This window comes from Mytilus galloprovincialis, chromosome 5 (genome assembly GCF_965363235.1).
Source record: "Mytilus galloprovincialis chromosome 5, xbMytGall1.hap1.1, whole genome shotgun sequence".
NCBI classification, from domain to species: Eukaryota; Metazoa; Mollusca; class Bivalvia; order Mytilida; family Mytilidae; genus Mytilus; species Mytilus galloprovincialis.
In genome coordinates, this window is record NC_134842.1 from 41,557,614 (window position 1) to 41,575,958 (window position 18,345).

Genomic DNA, 18,345 nt, shown 5'->3' on the forward strand with positions numbered 1-18,345 from the left:
TCACCATCATTGATGACGATCCGATGGATACATCTGTTGTAGGGTTGTCACTGACTCAGACGTACTTATATATATATATATATATAGAGTCTATAAGAATCTACCAACCAGTAAACTTAATAGGTATTGGATCATCAAAATTGACAATACTACACAAACAGGAAAAATTATATGAGTCTGAAATTTGAAATAAGTAATATTAACAATTTGAAATAAAGAGAATTTAAAGTTTTCTAGGAATATTAGCAGTGCATCATATCTTAATTCCATGATTATCTTGGATAGTTATATCATTAAGAAAAGAAAATTGGAATAATGGAAATTTCTAGTTTATATCAATCATTGTCAATACTAAAAGTGCAGCATCATGATCATACATCATCTGATTCACCTTGGATAATTATTCATTTGAAATAAGAATTTGGATATAATAAGAGTTTCTATGCTGCCATTGCTATTGTTGGCTACATGTACCACCAGGGAGTGTTAAAATATATATACATGCTCAACCTAACCATACTATTTGACCTACTGCGAGTTGTTCAGTTTTTACTGTTACTCCTGTTTCTCCTAAAATATGGGTGCTAGAAAAATCAGCAAGTAAAATGGCCAATATCAGAGCCGTACGTCTGGTTTTGAAATGAATTCTCTTCTTTTGAGAAATATTTATTTTGTCATCCAATTTTTCACCGCTTACAGCTGTCTGTCTGTGGTTTTATTTCATACATAAACTTTTAAGTATCAGTATGTTTTCAATTCATATTGTTTCGTTTCGTTCCGCTTTTATTTCGTTTCGCTTTTTACAGGTACCCCTCTTTTTGCCCCTTTTCTAATTTTGATATTTTAATCAAAAATTTTAAAAATCAAACTTTCAAAAAGTGAAATAATCAAAATTGCACGTAATGTTTAGTATTTTAAAAGTTTGATCAAATTCCTAAACTATTAAATTTAAAAACGATATTTGAAATTTTAATATTTTAATAATTTGGTTAAAATTTTAAAATTTCAAAACTTTTACACAAATTGAAATTTTGATATTTTAAAACTTTGATCAAAATTCCAAAAATCTAAAATTTCAAAACTTTTTAAAACTTTGAATTGATAAGTGTTACACGGACCCTTTCATGCTGTCTAGTCTGAGAATAAAAGTTTGAGCAGTTTTTGAAGGTAAAAAATAAAGGTTTAATATTATTGCAAAAGTCTGTGAATTATTGAAAATAGGACGTTCCGGAAAACACAAGTCGCTATATTCAATGCTTGTAAATCTCTGTTACATGTGGTGCGCTTCTATTTAAATACCTTTCTGTTAATTAAGAAAGTGTAAAAACAGTTATTGAAATCCGGCTGAAAAAAAGGGAAAACGAATAGTGACTATCTAACTTATTTTTCAAATATCGAATACACAAATAAATCTCTAACCATCCACGCTTACAATTTGTTTTTACTGACAGGTGTCTGCTGGCATTCGATTGGATATCAGTTTTATGTAGGCGTAACAATTCATCCCATTTATCCAATCAGCTGTCTTGTGTGCGATCTCATACGGTTTACATAGTCTAGTTTTTTATAATGATAGCGATAAAAATTATTCGTGCAGAATATACATACACTATAAAATAAAAATATGATTTTCTTAGGGGGGGGGCTATGGATTTTTTTTCCCAGACAAACATTTTTTTGGCGACAAATTTTTTTCTTTCAATATTAGCATTACATATAGTGTCAGCTGAGGGTGAAACAAACATTTTTTTCTCAGGGTCAAAAACAAATTTTTTTTTCTCCAAAACTGGAAACAAACTTTTTTTTCCAAAAAAAAAACATAGCCCCCCCCCCCCTTCCACCCCCAGAAAATCAAATGGTTGCTGCCTAAAGCTACCGTTTAATCTATCTTTGAATTCAATTAAAAACAAGTTCACATTTTTTTTAACCTTAATGTAACCGTATGTTAAAGCGTTGTCATCCGTATCAATAAATTGTTTATCAAAATTGAAGTGTATGAGTATTATTAACGTCTGGGATGCGTGTGAGATTTCTCTGTTGATGGGAATAAACAAAATTAAGCTGAATTTGTATTATTCATATTAATGAAAAGGCAAGCTAGTGTGTGTTTAAAATGATATTGTTGGAATGGATTTATAACATTAAAAATGTGTAACCGATTTTAGGTTGACTTGGACTGCGAATTTGAAAATAATTTATTTGTGAAATCACATTCTTTAAGATGACATATTTTGTAAGTACGTTAACCTTTTATTCTAATTATAGTATCTTTGAAATGCATTTTATAGCTGACTATGCGGTATGTGCTTTGCTCATTGTTGACGGCCGTACGGTGACATATAGTTGTTAATGTCTGTGTAATTTTGGTCTCTTGTGGACAGTTGTCTCATTCGCAATCATACCACATCTTCTCTTGTATATTTATATAGCTGTTACTTACAACTGTCATGTGTACATGTTCCAGGCTCGTGCCGCTGAAAGAGGTCCCTTTTCAAGTGTGAAAATAGGTGAATAGGTCGGGAAAACTATCAGAAATATATATGATAAAAAAACAGTAAAGTTCCCACTACTTTTTTGGTAAACTGTCTTGCTATTCCCGAGTGTGTTTTTGTGATTTATGCAATTTTATTCATGGACTAGCTAGCATAAAGAATTACATGTACTTTAAATGTATAAAATAAATTTTTTCTACAATGATATATAATTAGGAATGGAAATTAAAAGCCTAATTCAAAAACATAAAAAGGATTTTTTTATTTGTTTCTTTAAATATCCTCGAAAATAACTGCGTTTGAAAGCTTCTTTTAATATAATTTACACGTATATCAAAATGTGTTCATACCAATTGTCCCGCTTAATACCGAACCCGCGTAACCTTAAAAATTAAGACATTACACAATCAAAACATTACAATTTTGTTTATTACAGATATTTTATCATATCCACGGTTGAATGCACAATATCCCCACCAAGAGAACCGTCTACTGTTAGAGGTGGGACGACAGCCTAGATGTCGTGTGCAACAATAATAATCACTTGGTACGGTTTCAGCTTGCGTATTGTAATTTTAAATAGTATAGATCGATTCGTGTTTTAAAATCAAACAAACGCTACTGCTTGCACTGATGATCAAAAAATTACTTTTATATATATATATATATATATATATATAAAACAATGTATTTGTTACATGTTATTGGTATTAAATTGTATATTTTGAAGATCATATTCCGTAATGTTATGCCCTGAATTCTATTCGATGTCTATAAAGCAAATAAAATCTATTTGTACTCGTAACAAAAAGGAGAAAAGATTGGGCTGCCTCTCTTCAATTTTGTCCAGTTACCAAAGTAAAATCAAAATTAAATTCTCCGACAATGTACATGGTGATATATTGTATATGTCATTCCAACACTTACACTTGTTCTTTTATTTGTGTGGCAATTTTAATGACCATTTTAATTCAAAGCTTGGATTTGCATCCTTCATTCTCCAGTACGTTTGAATTTCTACATACATCACAGTCAGTAATTAAAGTTGTGTGTTAAACGTCAATACGAAAGCAAACAATCCATAGTAAAAAAGATATTTTGAGGGCACATATGTATCTTTCGTCTGACAGCACGTATACACCACAGTTATCGTGAATTATATAAACATATAAAAAAAAAACGAAAAATAATTATTTTTTTAAGACAAAAAAGAGAAAAGAACTGATAATTGCGGGTAATCCATGCGCCTTGCCTCCTTTATGTTTCGATATCTTAAAAATTAATTATTCTTTTATCTATTATAACACGTGAAAACTACACCGGTGAGTTCCATACATGTCATAAACTTACAGCTGGTCCTGAACATGCATGAAATGTTTGCCACTGGACTTTAAACAACAATCAATCACACTACAACTTATAGTATATATAGTTGTGAAATACAAAATGTATATTATAATGATACATTTAGATAAATAAATAGAATACAAATACACACTACTTTATATAACTGACACAATTTAAAGGACAACTCTCTAAACTATATAAGAAGGGAAGCGAAACGTTTCTTTTGAATACTAAACAAACTTCCTAACAGTACATGTTTTTTTTTAATGGTTTTACATGCGGCGCTCAAATATTTTGCATGGTCTTTTGGTATAGTGTTTAGACATATAAGATATTGTAAGAACCTTTAACGTATAATAGATTCACATTCGTTACTTTGCTCAATATAAAAAAAAACATAAGCATTAATTTATATCAAAAACTGAAGGTCAGACATCACTTATACGTGTTCATTCATTCTTTATTAAAGTTTAGACCTTTTTATCAAGAATGATGATGAGAGTAATTGTAAAATATAATAGGCATGTACTTTCTTACGTTATGGATCATTGATTTTGTTACCTGTTGACCCGGTTGATTACTAGCACGTGCCATTGAACTCGACCGTTTGAACTAACACAGATTTTATTTTAAATCAACGCCATATATATATATACAAAGTATATACAAAGTACTATATACATATTATATGGATAAGAAAATAAATATTATAAGGATATATTGTTTGAATGAAAATTTTTATACGGTGATACTTTAACACCGACCCGACAGAGACTGAATACAGTATATGATCAGGTTTCGGGATCCGGGAAGTCTTTTTTTCGAATTTTCGAATGTCGGGAATATTTTTTTCCAACTTTAATAGAGTAACTCGCACGAAAAAAAAATAAACATACCAAAAAAAATATGCATGACTGTGTTAATTTGCCTCCGCTGCATTTCTGTGGATTGTCTCATTGGAAATCATACCACATCTCCTTAACTTTTTTAGGTTACGTTTAGGATTTTCCGTTACTAATCTTCAAATACAAAAAAACATTTTTACCGGTGTTCACAACATTTCAAGGTTAAATTTATGGCATACATTCTGGTGTGTATACAATTAACGTACGTCCTTGCATTTAATTATCAATATATATTTATATAAACTAACATTTATTAAAAAAATAAACAACATATATATATAGACGAATAATTTATTAGTTCCTCAACAAAACAAGAAAAGAAATAAAGAATTAACACAAGATTTAATTATTTTTTTTTAATTAATCAAAATATACTTCAAATTCTAATAATAAAATACTTATATACATGTATTAATCTAAAATGCATTATCGAGTAGAAGGGGCGCAACTCGTGGTATCAAACCGGTATACTGAACGGATCTAAACAGGGTCTGAAAATTTTGAATGTTCTTTTGTATCCATGGTCTGTTTTGGTCTGACACGGTCTTAACGGTTCTAAACAACCCGCTAGACGATTCAGTCTTTACCGTCTTGACATGCCTTAACGAACTGATTTACCTGATGAGGCTATCGATCTGAACGGCGACTAAACGATCTTAAATATCTTGACGATTTTTTCTAGCGGTAAATCCAGTCAATCAAGATGTGATCAGACCAAAATGACCGTTTCAGACTGAAATCGTGCTACTAGTGGTGGTTCCCGAAAAGATGTTGAAAGAGTAAAGTTCACGGACGTCAGACCCCAAATTTAATACATTCAATATGAAATCTTTCTATCATATGCCTCAACAAAGAAAAAAAAACACAATTTAATATGGACGAATCGACAAAAAAATAATTCAACAATATACCATAATGAAAATTGTTTGGAAATGTAAACTTTATTAAAGTAACTTTCTGAATTATGTTTCAGAAAACTTAAAACATGCATTTATTTTTTTATTATTATTTTTTAATTTAATTTAATTATTTTACACAATTAATATACTTTGCAGTATTCAAATAATTGTTTTGTACACTACTTTGTAATGGTTTTCACTGAAAACGTAGCATTGAGGTGTATTTTCCGGAATTTGCCGAGTATCACCGAAATGCCATGTGATAACGTTACGGAAAGGCATGTGATATCAATCGAAGCATGTGATAAACTTTTTATATCAGCCCGCTAAGCACCAATTCGAAAAATATGGAAAATACTTTAATTTAAAGCTATTATCATACGGTAAAAATCATATGTTATTTAGTCTAAGTATATGATAATGCTTTCTTAATCATGCTAGTATGATAATTTTTTTTCTTCATATGTATCAATATACATAAGTGTGCCTGATATAACAATTATATGTACTGATCTGGGATTCAGATAACTTAACGACTAACATATTCGATCGACAGGATAATTAATTCACTACTTACGGTCTCCAACGCCTGATCTCATAAAACAAAACCATTATAATATTAATACTGTTTTCATGATACGAATGAAACGTTATATACCTATGTGGAGCTATTTTCTTTTAGAACGATAGGTCATCCCTTCGAAGAATCACCTCGGACGATACTATGTTTTAAATGAAATATGCATCAAAGCATGTGCGGGTTTATTTTTTTCCTTGATAAAAATGCACACTATTGATTAAATATAAATTATTTTATCTAATAGTTTTTTGATGCAGATTTGAGAATTTATTTTTTAAAGTTCAATCTATGATAGGTGTTTGAAACAAACGACATTGCCCATATTTTAATTTTTGAAAACTTGAAAAAAAATAATCTCTTTTCAGCGATAGAAACGTTATAACAAATAGGGGAAAAAAAGAAAAAAAAAGTACACCCCTTTTTCCATAAACTAAGTCGGTACAATAACTTACTAACACATTGTCTTGTATTTTCAATACACCTTTATCGGATGTTAATAATTCATTTGTGTCTTACTTCATGTAGTTACAGTAAGATGTTTACTGTGTGTATGGATAATAGCTTTATATCAAGATTAAAAGTGGGGACGAAATATACCAAAGGGACAGTCAAACTCATAAATCTAAAACAAACTGAAAACGCCATGGCTAAAAATGAAAAAGACAAACAAACAACAGTAGACACGAGACAACATAGAAAACTAAAGAATAAACAATACGAACCCCACCAAAAAAACTAGGGGTGATCTCAGGTGCTCCGGAAGGGTAAGCATATCCTGCTCCACATGCGGCACCCGTCGTGTTGCTTTTGTGATAACAAATCCGGTAAATAGTCTAATTCGGTAGGTTACATTCATGAAAGGGAAGGGGATTGTAGTTACGACGTAAGGAACATATCCGATATCATTTGTGAAACGGTTATTCCATAACGTCAACCAACTCGTGATGGTGTCCGTAAAATTTACTAAGGGATGATTTCAACTTCTCCATTTGGAACTCTTGGTTTAATAGCTTCCTTGTGAGCAGCAACCCTCAATCAAGAAAATCATGATAGGAAATGCAAGCACGGGAATATCATATCAATTGGGAGATATATATACCGTATTCATGTACTGCTGGAATGTTGCTACTTAGAAATGGAAAGTTCACAATTGGAAAGCTGATATCATCTCTTTTGTCGTAAAGTTTTGTTTTCAACCGACCCTCATTGTCAATTTCTAGATGTAAGTCAAGATATGAGGCCGACTTAACTGTATCTGTAGTATCCTTTATCTCTGGCTCGATTGGATAGATGCGTTCCACAAAGTCACCAAATTTGAATTATTTAGTGAAAGAACATCATCTATATAACGAAAAGTAGAGTTAAAGGATATTGCTAACTTCTTATCTTTCTTCCTAAGAAGTTCCTGAATGACGTCAGCCTCATAATAATAAAGAAACAAGTCGGCAAGTAGAGGGGCACAGTTTGTTCCCATTGGTTTGCCGACAGTCTGTTGAAAAACACGTCCTCCGAACGTAACAAATATGTTGTCAATCAAGAAATCAAGCATCTTAATAATATCAGTGTCAGAGATTTTTTTTGTTCGAATCAGAGTGATACTTTACAAAGTAGGATTTATCCCTCCCTAAGACAAGATACTTGTATCTACGTTGGCCATTCTTTTTTACGAAACAAAGCAATACCAACTTTTTCAATTTGTCTTTTAGTTTGGAATGTGAAATACTAGTGTACAGAGTAGAAACGTCAAATGTTTTAATACTGTTACAAGATGAAAGAGAGTTAGATTGTATGTACTCTAAAAGATCTTTGGAATTTTTAAGTATCCACATCTGATTCACGCCCCCTCAGGCAGTTTCACAATAACTTTGAAGCCCGTATTTGATTGCTGATAAAATATATGTTAATAATTTAGAAAGAGGTTTCGTGGAGCACTTGGAAGACCCAGCAATATACCGCTGTTTGTAAGGACACTTATTTAGTTTAGGTATCCAATACAGTGATGGCAGATCCAGTTCTTCATCTTTGGTTGAAATTGCAAAGGAACACAAAACAGACCTATTATTATCCAGGATTTCCTCTTTGGTAAATGTCAGACGGGTATATGTTGAGTTTCCAAGTGAATTGTCAATACCTAATTCGTTTATCTAGCAGTTAATGTAGTGAGTTTTACATACAAAAACGATGTTGTTTGGGGCTTTATCTGCGGGGACAACAACATAATTGTCATGGAGGTAAAATAGGTGTTTTGCAACATTTGCAACATTTGGGCTGAGTGAGTTTTATTTCACATACTAAATGAGCCGCAGAGTGTAATAAAACCTGAACGCAGTAGAAAGGAATATCTAACTTTAGTGTGGTCGGTAAAATAGGATGTTAAAATTTGCAAATTTTTATAAATTGTTTTGGACGGAGTATAGGTCAGATATGGTTTTTCTTGTCGTAGAACACACCTTAAAACATGCATTATCTATAACTTATTACTTTCATTATCATGAAAAAATATACATTTAATAAACTTAATCATTTAATCAATCCAAATATATAATAGACACTCCCTTTTTGTGTTCAATATGATCACAATACTAGTATGTTTTAGAAAAAAATCATCTGTATCATTTGGCAATGTATGCATCGTAAGATTTTGTTCCTTGTAAAATGATTACCTGAATGAAATCCGTCAAAGAATAAATGTTTATATACCGATTCGTTATAGTGATTAAAATGTGTAACTACGACCTCAAACCTTTACTTGATCATTAAAACATCTCTTTTACACAATCTTTTGTACATCATACTAAAAAAATACTGTATATACAAAAAAGAAACACAAAATATAGATCGCTAGTTTGCCAAGCTGTGCGATATTAACGTACAAAATCATCACACTCATTTGAAAAGGTGCGTAAATCCTCTAGCAATGTAAGAAATAAAGATGAAATAATTTTCATTTTTATCAAAACTCGATTACGTCAAATATATCAAAACTGATATTATTAAGTGTGGATCTTCCTTTATTTGTAATATAAGCACTTACATCGAGAGTTATATCTAGATAATTTAACATTTCCTTTATGATTGATCGATCGAAAGAGACTGGCATTTTGTACGATCAATAGAGATGATGCATAAGCTTGCTTTGTTTTAACTTATTTGTTTATTGATAGAAAAATACATGTATTTATAAAGTTTATTAGGGAACACGTGTATGTGTTTATTTTAAGCACGTGTGTTCAAATCAAGATATGTTTATGTTTAATTTGATGGGACAAACAGTAAGTTATTACCGGTTTAAGTTCTATCAATCATGATAACTTCATACTAGAATTTTAGCGCTAAATTATAGTATTATAGTCTAGAATTGTCATTCAATGTTCGCCAATCCTATAGTACAGTTTTGTTTCCCAACCACCCACCCCTTTTATGACTTCATAGGAATGTACATTGCAGTTTATGTAGTAAAATTGAGAATGGAAATGGGGAATGTGTCAAAGAGACAACAACCCGACCAAATAAAAAAAAACAACAACAGAGGGTCATCAACAGGTCTTCAAAGTAGCGAGAAATTCCCGCACCCGGAGGCGTCCTTCAGCTGGCCCCTAAACAAATATATACTAGTTCAGTGATAATGAACGCCATACTAATTTCCAAATTGTACACAAGAAACTAAAATTAAAATAATACAAGACTGACAAAGGCCAGAGGCTCCTGACTTGGGACAGGCGCAAAAATGTGGCGGGGTTAAACATGTTTGTGAGATCTCAACCCTCCCCCTATACCTCTAACCAATGTAGAAAAGTAAATTCATAACAATACGCACATTAAAATTCAGTTCAAGAGATGTCCGAGTCTGATGTCAGAAGATATAACCAAAGAAAATAAACAAAATGACAATAATACATAAATAACAACAGACTACTAGCAGTTAAGTGACATGCCAGCTCCAGACTTCAATTAAACTGACTGAAAGATTATGATTTCATCATATGAACATCAGGCACAATCCTTCCCGTTAGGGGTTTAGTATCATACCATCATAACATATATGAGAAGAACATAACCCGTGTCATGCCAACAACTGTTTTCAGAATAAATGTGTTTAGTTCCGATGCAAAGACCTTATCAGTGAGTCAATATTAACGCCAAAATATGCAATCTTTAATGACTTGACCACAGTATCGTAATTATATCCCTTCTTAATAAGTCTATTCAAAGGTTTTGTAAGTTTCTGAGGTGATACTGACACCTTTGTGGTAAATATATGATACATGTATGTATTACTGTAAAGATTTTTTTCTTCAACTTATAGAAAAGTTTTCTATTGTAGATTGTGTTTATATGTGATAGCTCTTCTTGATGACAGCAAATAGGACATTTGTGCTATAATTTGTAATAGAATAAGCTTTCTGTGCTGTAGGGGCGAGCTGATAACCAAATAACGGTGTTGAGATTTACTTTATAAATGCTTTATGTTCGTTTGAAGTATTGAATAAGAACATAAATGTACATCATTGTTGATAAATAACATCTTGCAATTAAACAATAATATTGAAAATGAAATACATCTTAGATTCACGTTTATACGGATATCACTTTCAATATACTTCGTTATGTACTACATATACATGTATAACAAATTAGCGTTGATTCTTGAAAAAAAACCATGAGCCCGTTTTCATAATCAAAGATGCATTGATAAATCCAAGTTCACAATGTATTGGATGAATAAAAATATAACATAACACATATGTTTATAATTTGTAGGCAACTGAATATTATTTTTAATTTACAAAATAATACAGATTAGAACTCATGTCTAGGTATATTTAATCATAATCTAGGTACATCACGATTTACTTGCTTAGAGATCTGCGAAAAAAAAATAAGTGTAGACATTATTTCGTAAAACAGATGCAATCATACTATATCAATGAAGCAAAAAAGGACAAGTTAAATGTAATCATTTTCGTTTCAACGAGAATGCAGTAATTTGAACCTGAAATTACTATATAAGAACAGGGCATACACACATTATTTGCAATGAGATATATTTGACTATTGCAATTTAGTGGGGGGAAAATGCGTCTAAATCTATGAACATTTTGAAATAAATTATATCAAACGATAATAGATGATGTGAGTAACTGGTGTACTTACTTTATTTCTTCTAGTCCTTGCCAAGGTTCTAATATATCATAACATATGTGAAATGTATTATGCTCTGCGCACCAGTACTGTTGGCGGATAAATAAATCCTTCACTGTCTTCTGATTCATCGTAAAGTTTCCATCTTTACATTTGAATGACTTCGTATACGTTACACGCATACTGTATCTCTTTTCAATGGAATTAATGAATTTACAGAGTTTGTTCGCGATTTTTCCATATGTTTCCCTGTCTACATTATACATTTTGTAATTCCATATCTGAAGGGCAACTATGTTTGGTCCTTCACAAACAACTAGTTGTTTACAATCATTCGAATCTAAATCAAATACACCTATCTGCCGATACAATGCATTCCTTTTGGTAAGAGTACGTTTGTCAAAAATAGTACTTACATCATATTGTTTGATGTACCATGCAATAATGTGATTGAAAAATGCTGGAGGAAGAAACTCAAACACTAAGCATAACCAGCTAGTATGTTTTGCCAATTTCATTTTTTTCATGAACTTTTTCTTAACTATTGTAAAAGAGCAGGATTCCATCATGCAAGGCATATACAATACGGATGAATTCGACAATTGCACAATAATATCGAACCGTTTCATAACTTCAAGTAAGTGTTTTTTGTTCTCCACAAACTTCAATTTTGGTACTTTTTTAAACAAAAGATCTATAAGTTTAGGAGTCAGTTCACCATTTTCTTTAAGTGTTTGCCAATCAACTGAACTTTGAATAATATTTTCTACTTTATCAGTTACAAGACATCTGAAAGCATCAATCAACCATTTGGGATCCAAAATAACATGCTCTTTTAAATTTTCCTCATCAATGTAAATAACTGATCCGATGTCATGAAAGTATTCCAGACATTTTTGGAATTCTTCATCGTTGTCTATGCCAATGCTGTCATGTTTTGCGATTTTTTTTAATTTCGTTGTTGTAGAAATAGGCACGTTGCTGTCCTTCATTTTCACCAAGACTTGTTGAAATAAAAGCCATTTAAGTGGACATTGTTTACCCCAATCATTCATATTCATAGCATGTTTTGATATTTCTTGTCGTATCTCTTGAAAAACAGTGTCGTCATCTTCAGTATTAGAAACAAAATAAATGTTTCGTAGATGTTCAATCTTTTTCTGTGGATTCAAAATCTTGCCCAAATTCATATTAAATTCACTTTGATGATGTTCTTTGTTCTTCAATATACAGAAATATTGTATGTGAGAATGAAAGTATGAATTTAGAAATATATTTTATAGAATATTGGCAACATTGGCATGGCATTCTCATGTAATACCGCACGCTTAGTAATACAGTTCTTCAGAGTGTTCTTTATATAATATGATACAGTACATTGGTGACGGAGAAATTTTAGTTCGCTTGTTGCATGGTAACGTTTAAAATGCACATGATTCAAAATTGAAACACACGTGTGATTGATGTTGCTGAAGTCTAGTGTTTAAGTTTATAATCCATAAATATGATAAAGTAAGGAATGTTAATTAATTAAATTGTATGATTCATTAAATATGATCGTATTTGAAAAAAAAAAAAAATCTTAATGCAATTTGTTCGACGATTTACTATATGTCGATTGTACATAATTGTTGTTTTCCAGAGTTCATTTGATCACTGGCCAATAACCAAAAATGATACTTGTTACGTGTGTATATCTTATCTCACAAACAGCACTTATTTTATGACTAACAATGTGATATCCCCGAAAGCCCATGCCACAATATATTTAAGTGTCGGTTAGTGTATAGAAAGGTATATACTATGAAATTTAGAGTAAGGGGGCTTCCCCTAGCTCTTAATTTCATAGTGTATACCTTTCTTTACACTATCCAATTTAGCACATATTTACATCTTGAGTAATCCTGTAATTAGTCTATTGATATGATTTTGCTGACTAGGTGTAGATCATTTACGTAGTTTTGTAAATCTACTCGCTATTACCATTGTAAAATATGTGATTTCAAAAGGCCATAGACTCCAGAATGAAAAGATGGTAGCTGCTGGTGTAAGTATGTTTAATGGTATAAAGCTGTGTTCTACTATGCATGTATTTTTTTACACGGTTAGATGACAAAATAAATTGACCCAAAGCATGCAATTATCAAACTGCAGTAAAAGCCTTACATTCTTGCAAACAGTTTTCAATTCTATATAAAAATTAAAATAATTTTGATAATTTTATGATAATTTTAAAACATGAAGATAGTTTGCAATGGCATTGTACTCTAATCAAGGTATAAAAAATCATGTGTGTTATTCTTTATCTAAATGAACGATACTTTAATCGTGAAAAACATTGTTAGATCCAAAGATTAAATAGTAGGATGCTTAGTTTAATTTGGAACGCAGCATATTTTTCAAAATAGCCAGTATCAATTTTTATTTCAATATCTTGATTACGATACAATGAAATCTTTACCTTGTGTTAATTCATGCGTATATATAGATTAGACCGTTGGTTTTCCCGTTTGAATGGTTTTACACTAGTAATTTTGGGGCCCTTTATAGCTTGTTGTTCGGTGTGAGCCAAGGCTCCGTGTTGAAGGCCGTACTTTAACCTATAATGGTTTACTTTTTAAATTGTTATGTGTATGGAGAGTTGTCTCATTGGCATTCACACCACATCTTCCTATATCTAGTAGCTACTTTGTAAACGGAAAAAGTATGTACTATGAAAATAAGAACTTAAAAGAAGGCAAATTCAAGCAATTTGATTGGACGAGAAGTTGTAAGTATGTGCTAATAGTCGATTGGATCAATATGGAGTTTGTAAGGCGGAATGTTCGTATTAATGATTTCAAATTGAGTATTAATCACCCCTTATTAGATAGATTAATAAAAATTTATAATAAGACGCCAAAATCAAAGGAGATGCATACTACAAGTACAAGTGCTGATTTGGGTCCACATGTTTAATATATTTATTATTTTTCATATAAAAGTACTTCTTGGAACCCGTAGTTACAAGTTCGGAGATATATTTTTTTCATTTCGATTATTTACTGCCATTGATGCATTATATATTCAGTGTGGATTAAATTGATTTATGACCAGACTATGTCACGTAAAAAATGTACAGATATGTTTCTTACACCATCGACAAAAACATCTAAGGTACACACTTTTTAGAAACTAGAACGTCAAATGCAAGCAGGTAACTTGCAGGAAGTACTATTGTTCACTTCTGATAGTTAAATTAACAAATATATAATAGACATTATTGCAAAAGCTAGATTTGAGGTAAGTTCTCAGTTGAGTTTCGATGGAATATTGAACATACCTGTTAAATAATAGAATTCCTATATGAACAAATCAGAAGTTCTAACACATTACATGTAACTTTAACTCGTTCGACATTTTCAATTTGGCATTTTAGTAGGATTTTCATTATAATATTTAATTTAATTACACTAGTTTATATTGATAGGGGACAAATAATGGAATCCAAAGAGTAAAACAAATATATAGGTCGTCGTGCCTGTTTTTGAAATATAAGTCAATGAAAGTTTTGACGGGAAAATATTCTCTATTGACCCATCATAGTTTTATCATTGACAAGTTTAATTTCAAAAAACTATCAAAAATTAATTAACGATTTTTACAGATGGCTGATCGTTATACATGTAAAAGATTTACAAAAGGAAGAAATGGGGTCACCTGGCAAAGTTTTTCAGGGCATTTAAATAGATAAAACCAGATGATTCCGCAAATCTGACAAAAAATCCAAAACATGACAAGCCAGCTTCAGTTTTTGACAGGTACAACTACGTATGTCATTAATAGGCCCGAAACGGTCTATCATCCTTTTTTAAAACATTGTCTTTACACATCGACACAACTTAACGTTTATCGTTCGTTCCAATGCATTGACTATCATGAAAACTTTAAAGCTGATCCACAAATTTACCTTTATTTTGTCTTCATTTGTACATACAACAATTATTGGAGGATCTAATCTGTTCTCTCTTGGGTTTGACCAATAACAATGAATAGCGTCGAACCAGAATCTGACATACTCTATATAATTATAAAGATAAATGGTCAGTGAAAATACCTCCAGCAAATACATCAAATAAAATGAAGTACTACTTAATCTTGATAAAAATTTCTACTTTTATAAACGCCATGACACATGTTGCCAATAATAAGGGAGGGGTGCTAAGAAAAGTTTTAATTGTGAGGTTACAGTAGAATATTAAACAATTCGGTATTTCCCTGCCAGTATTATGACTTTTTTCTGTTGACGTCTTTGTTAGATTTAAATTATTAGTAAGTAAGTTGTGTTGTATATAATATAACAGAACTATAAACAACCGTCATACAGTTTCTAGGTTTGATTAGCTATACAACTAGGTTGAACTCGCCGTTCTCTTCGGAAAGATATGTAGCAAGTCAGGAAAATGATTCGAGCCATTAGTAAATAAAGTTTTTTTTTCTAGATAATATTTTTTTTATCCATCATTTGTCCATCTTTAAGTATCTTTAAGTTCGGTATGTTTGTTATAATATTTATACATGAATGCATTTGAAGAAAGAATGTATTACTGAAAAAACGTATTACACCAGGGTCTTCCGTATCACAAACTAGTCAAAACATTGACTAAATTTTATCATTGGTACAAGGACGTCATTAGCGAATATAAATCAACATGCAGGCATCTAATACGTTAAGATATTTCACATCCAATCTTTTATGGTAATATTCTTCACAAAGTACAAAAACGTCAACATTCACCTCATAAGCTAATAAAACCATAAAACAGACTAATAAGGAAGGGATATAGCTGTGATACTGTTGCCTGGTCATTAAAGATGGCAAATTTTGGCTTCAATATTAATTCTATTATAGGGTCTTTGCGTCGGAAATAAACATTAATTATAAAAACCATTTTTTTGAATGATACAGGTTACATGTATCTTCTTCTAATATATTGTATACTCTAACGAGAGGGATTGTGCTTAGTATGCATATGATAAAGACATAATCTTTCAATCAGTTTAATTGAGGTTTAAAGTTGGCATGTCAGTAAGTGATATTACTCCTTTGTTAATTTATGTACCATTATCATTTTTTTTAGTTTCCTTTGTTACCTATTCTGACATTGGACTCGGATGTCTTTTAAACTGAGTTTTACTGTGCGTATAGCTGTGCTTTCGTTTTCTTTAAATTGGCCAGAGGTATAGGGTAGCGTTGAGATCTAAAAAAAACATGATTAATACCGCCGCATTTTTGTGCCTGTCCCAAGTCAGGAGCCTCTGGCCTTTGTAAGTCTAGTATGACTTTTAATTTTAACTCATTTATATATTTCGGACTTCAGTATAACGTCATTTATCACTGAACTAGTTCATTTTTTAGTTAGGGGGCAGCTGAAACACGCATCCAGGTGCGGGATTTTTTTGCTGTATTTAAGACTCGTTTGTGTCTACGGCTGTTTTCTGCACGTGATCGAGTTTATGTCTCTTGTACGGTTTCAACTCCCTCAGGCAAAGTTGACTTTAGATGAATTTGGCTATTTATTTTAGGTATTTTTGTCATATAGCTCTTCAACGGTTTCGGTACTTATCCTCTTCGGATTGCAAATGTTTGGCTTTGAGCGTTCCTGATGAAGGTAAATCCAGAAAAGCGCTTTGGACGCATAAAATTATTTAACGTGTTACGTTTTCAATTTTTTACACTTTCCCCAGTTCCATTCTCAATTTTATTCTTTGTAATAAGTCCAGAAGGTTAAAGACAACAAAAGATAAAATTCAATTCTCCCGTTATATAGATAGATAGAACACAACACGGTTAATATAGATATGAAGATGCCCAGATAAAAGTTTACAACAAATGTGAATAAGTCTGTTACACGATACAGTTTTCTTCATCAAAGAAGAACTCAATTTAGTTTTCCAATTCAAAACTTGAAGAATTGAAATCAATGCTATGCAAGAACGAACTTACGTGCTGTGTCCTTAAAATCAATCCATAGTTGATCAGCATAACTAGACTCTAAACTATCTGTTACCAGTAGAAAAACTGCACACTTTGATAGAAAGACTTGGTGTGTAGCATAAAAATCTTTCTGACCTGCAAAATCCCACAACGCACAGAGCGCCAAATTAGCTTGTGATTTATCTGTATCCAGATGAAGACATGATTCCATAACAGACGATACCATTTGCACTATATTCTCATCATTTTCTTGACCTCTTTCATTTTCAACTTCATTGCTTTTCTTGAGATTGCCTTCAAACATTTTCAGTTGATTTGTTTTCCTTTTATCTCGTCTTGTTTCGCTCTCCATCGTTTTAACGTTTTTGTCACTGTCGTCGATAATACAATTTGTATTTTCCCTGTTTATTTCATCCACAGATGTGTCATCAATATCTGGCCTATCTTCTATAAAATTACTAGTTCCAACGTTGCAACTCCTTTCATAAGCTTCAACTTGATCTGTTTTATCATGACTTGACTGGTTACTCACTTCCAATTGATTGTCATAAGTAATTTTCTCCGGTAGAACGAATGATTGGTTACTGCCAGCTTTTGAGTCGTCTAAACTGTAGCTTGAATCCTCTTGACCAAAAGAGTTGTGTTCAACATTTTCAATACTCTGTTCAAGTGCTTCGGTTTTATTCTCATTCTCCTCTGTATAGACTTGCTGAATCAATCTGGCTAGATCATGATCAATCTCTGTGAAAAAGATAAAAAAAGTATATACAGTAAATCTTTAGATCCAGCGTGTTTTATTTTCTGTTGCATCGAAAGGCAAAGGATAATTACGTTAGTGTTGGTGATAAACGTCTAAAGCAGGAGAAGATATGAGACACACTTTACTGTTCATGGTTGTATGTAATATTCGTGTGACGCACAGTTCATAATTCTTTTATGCTGTATTTGTGTTTTGTCGTAAATTAATTTATGTTGTTCGTAAATATTCTGTGGTTAGATGTTG

The 18,345-nt window shown here is 31.6% G+C and overlaps 1 protein-coding gene across 1 annotated transcript in view; it reads right to left on the reverse strand.

Annotated features, from left to right (window-relative positions):
- Window positions 1-11,300: 11,300 nt before the first annotated feature.
- LOC143075828 (uncharacterized) overlaps window positions 11,301-18,345 on the reverse strand; it is a 33,181-nt gene continuing 26,136 nt past the window's right edge. The window contains exons 10-12 of the mRNA XM_076251406.1: window positions 17,352-18,083; window positions 15,315-15,424; window positions 11,301-12,585 (exon numbers count right to left, since the gene is read on the reverse strand). Coding sequence (XP_076107521.1) covers window positions 11,374-12,585; window positions 15,315-15,424; window positions 17,352-18,083 — 2,054 coding nt within the window. The 3' untranslated portion in view covers window positions 11,301-11,373. The remainder of the gene's footprint in view (window positions 12,586-15,314; window positions 15,425-17,351; window positions 18,084-18,345) is intronic.